This window comes from Elephantulus edwardii, unplaced genomic scaffold (genome assembly GCF_000299155.1).
Source record: "Elephantulus edwardii isolate Elephantulus edwardi_28Jun2011 unplaced genomic scaffold, EleEdw1.0 scaffold00151, whole genome shotgun sequence".
Lineage (NCBI taxonomy): Eukaryota > Metazoa > Chordata > Mammalia > Macroscelidea > Macroscelididae > Elephantulus > Elephantulus edwardii.
The window spans coordinates 2,701,670-2,704,027 of NW_006399901.1; the positions used below are offsets into that span (position 1 = coordinate 2,701,670).

Genomic DNA, 2,358 nt, shown 5'->3' on the forward strand with positions numbered 1-2,358 from the left:
CGGCAGAGCATCTGGTGGATTCGAACAGTGCGCCTCTGGGATTGCAGTGCATCTTCTTGCCACTAGGCCACCAGAGCTCCCCTAGAGCATATAAAACATTTATAAAAATATTACGAAATATCAGAGACCCATCAACTTAGTTTTTAAAAGTATTAGCATTTTCCACATTTGCTCCAGGTTTTTTTACAGTGATGAAATGGAATGGGCACTACTAAAGTTCTTCTTCAGATAGAGCCGCTGGCATGAGATATCATATCCCTGTGATCATCTCTTCATTTTCTTATAAAAATGTGTGCCTCTTTATCTGTAGAGAATACGCGATACAGTCTTGAGTCCTTAGGGGATTCCTGGACGGTACATGTGTATGGGTGTCTTTAAGGAGAGCCTTTCGCAGATCCTCAGCTTCTGCAGGGGATCTGCCCCAGAAAGGCCCTTTCTGCTGTAGACACCTTCTTATTTTGGGGAAAAAGGCAGATCCTCAACCACCCCAAGTCTGAATCCATTAATTATCATTCAAAGTGTTCTTGCTTCTTGGTTGCTCATTAGGGTTTGTTTGGTGTGTTTTTTTAATCCCCCCCCCCCATTTGATACAGGAGGTAAAAAAAGATCTCTTTGAAAGATCCTCCAATTCCCAAAGCTTATTATGGTCCTGTTTGGGGATCACTTTCTTGTTCTTCTCCTGAATCTCCTTGTCGTCTTCTTTTTCGCTGTCTGACTGCTCACCTCTGTGTCCCCTGCGTGCCCCAGCCTTTCCTTTAATCACTCTCTCTGGCTTCCAGGCATGGTCCAGGTGGCAGGAGCAACTCCTGCATATCCAGAGGGACAGACAGAAGATGGCCTGTGCACTGAAGCATCTGCAGCATAGACAGAAACGGAGCTGCCTGAGGGCCTGGCTGGAGTACCTGCAACTCCGCAGAGCCAAGAGACAGAGGGCTGGTGAGCAAATATCTGAGCATGGAGACAGAGGGCATACCTAGAGAGGGCCCAGGGCAGCTAGTGCTCTTCCTACCTGTGGAGGTTGGTAAAAAGGAATATAGTGACTTTATACTCGCCATTGTGCAAAGAGAAGATAGAGGAGAAAATAGTTCATCTTATGCTCACCATTTTTTTCCATCTGACCTTTTTTTTTGTATTTAATTCTGTTGGGTTTTAATTCAGTTGTGGTTTTTATGTACTCCATACAGGGTGTGTGTGTGTGTGTGTGTGTGTGTGTGTGTTGTTGTTGTTGTTTCTGTTGTCCTATTCTGTCCAGTTGGATCCAACTGGCACAGGAGGAGATTCTCCAGTGAAACATCTGGTGGATTTGAATAGCACACCTTCGGGACTGCAGTGCAGTTTCTTGCCACTAGGCCACCAGAGCTCCATACATACAGTTTTTGAAAATGTTTATTTTGTTGAGAATATGCACACCAAAACATAAACCAGTTCAACCATTTCTACAAGTACAGTTCAGTGACATTGATTACATTTTTCAAGCTCTCTCCCCCTTTTCTGAGCTCCCTCATTAACATAAACTGTCCCTTCAGCTTCCTATCTAATTTTTGAAGATGCAGTTGTCAGTTTGATCCCATACACATAGATCTTTTTTAAAAAAAATTTATTTTATTTTATTTTTGTTATTTTGTGTGTGTGTACCATCAAATCAGATCTGACTGGTACAGGAGATTTTTCCTTCTTCTCCAGCAGAGCATCTGGTGGATTCGAACCGTGTACTTCTAGGATTGCAGTGCAGCTTCTTGCCACTAGGCCACCAGAGCTCGCCACACATAGATCTTAAAAAGGCATAAAACAGTATTTTTTTTACTAGTTCTGCTAAACTGTTCTGTGCTTTTGAGTAAATATTTTTACTAGTTCTGCTAAACTGTTCTTTGGTTCTGAGTAAATTTGAGGAGCTTTTTTGGTTTAACATTTAGAGATTATCTCCACACACTAAGTAGGTTAAGGGTTTCATTTACCTTCCAGAACTGCAGAAAGTCTATACATAGTTTTGTATCTTGATATGTATGTATGTATATGTGTGTGTGTGTGTGTGTGTGTGTGTGTGTGTGTGTACACACACACACGGACACATCAGAGAGGAGCAAAAAATGTTAATGGTGTTCACCGCTGTTTAGTCTACTGAACTATGTTATCATCATTGTACGGCCTTTCTGTCACAATGAATATTAAACTATCATATCTTTGCTTAAAACTTGTCCCATTGAAACACAGCATGGAATTAACATTAAACTTAAATAAAACAAACCTAAATTAAAAATGCCAAAAAAAAATACCAAAACAAAAAACTTGTCCCATTGCTCTGGTGGCCTAGTGGCAAGAAGTTGTGCTGCAGTCCCAAAGGCTCTTGGTTCAAATCCA

General features: G+C 41.4%; 1 protein-coding gene across 1 annotated transcript in view; it reads left to right on the top strand.

Moving 5' to 3' along the window:
* The window catches only part of SFI1 (Sfi1 homolog, spindle assembly associated (yeast)), a 129,651-nt gene that overhangs the window by 81,625 nt on the left and 45,668 nt on the right, over positions 1-2,358 (top strand). Inside the window, exon 9 of the mRNA XM_006894888.1 lies at positions 780-936. Coding sequence (XP_006894950.1) covers positions 780-936 — 157 coding nt within the window. The remainder of the gene's footprint in view (positions 1-779; positions 937-2,358) is intronic.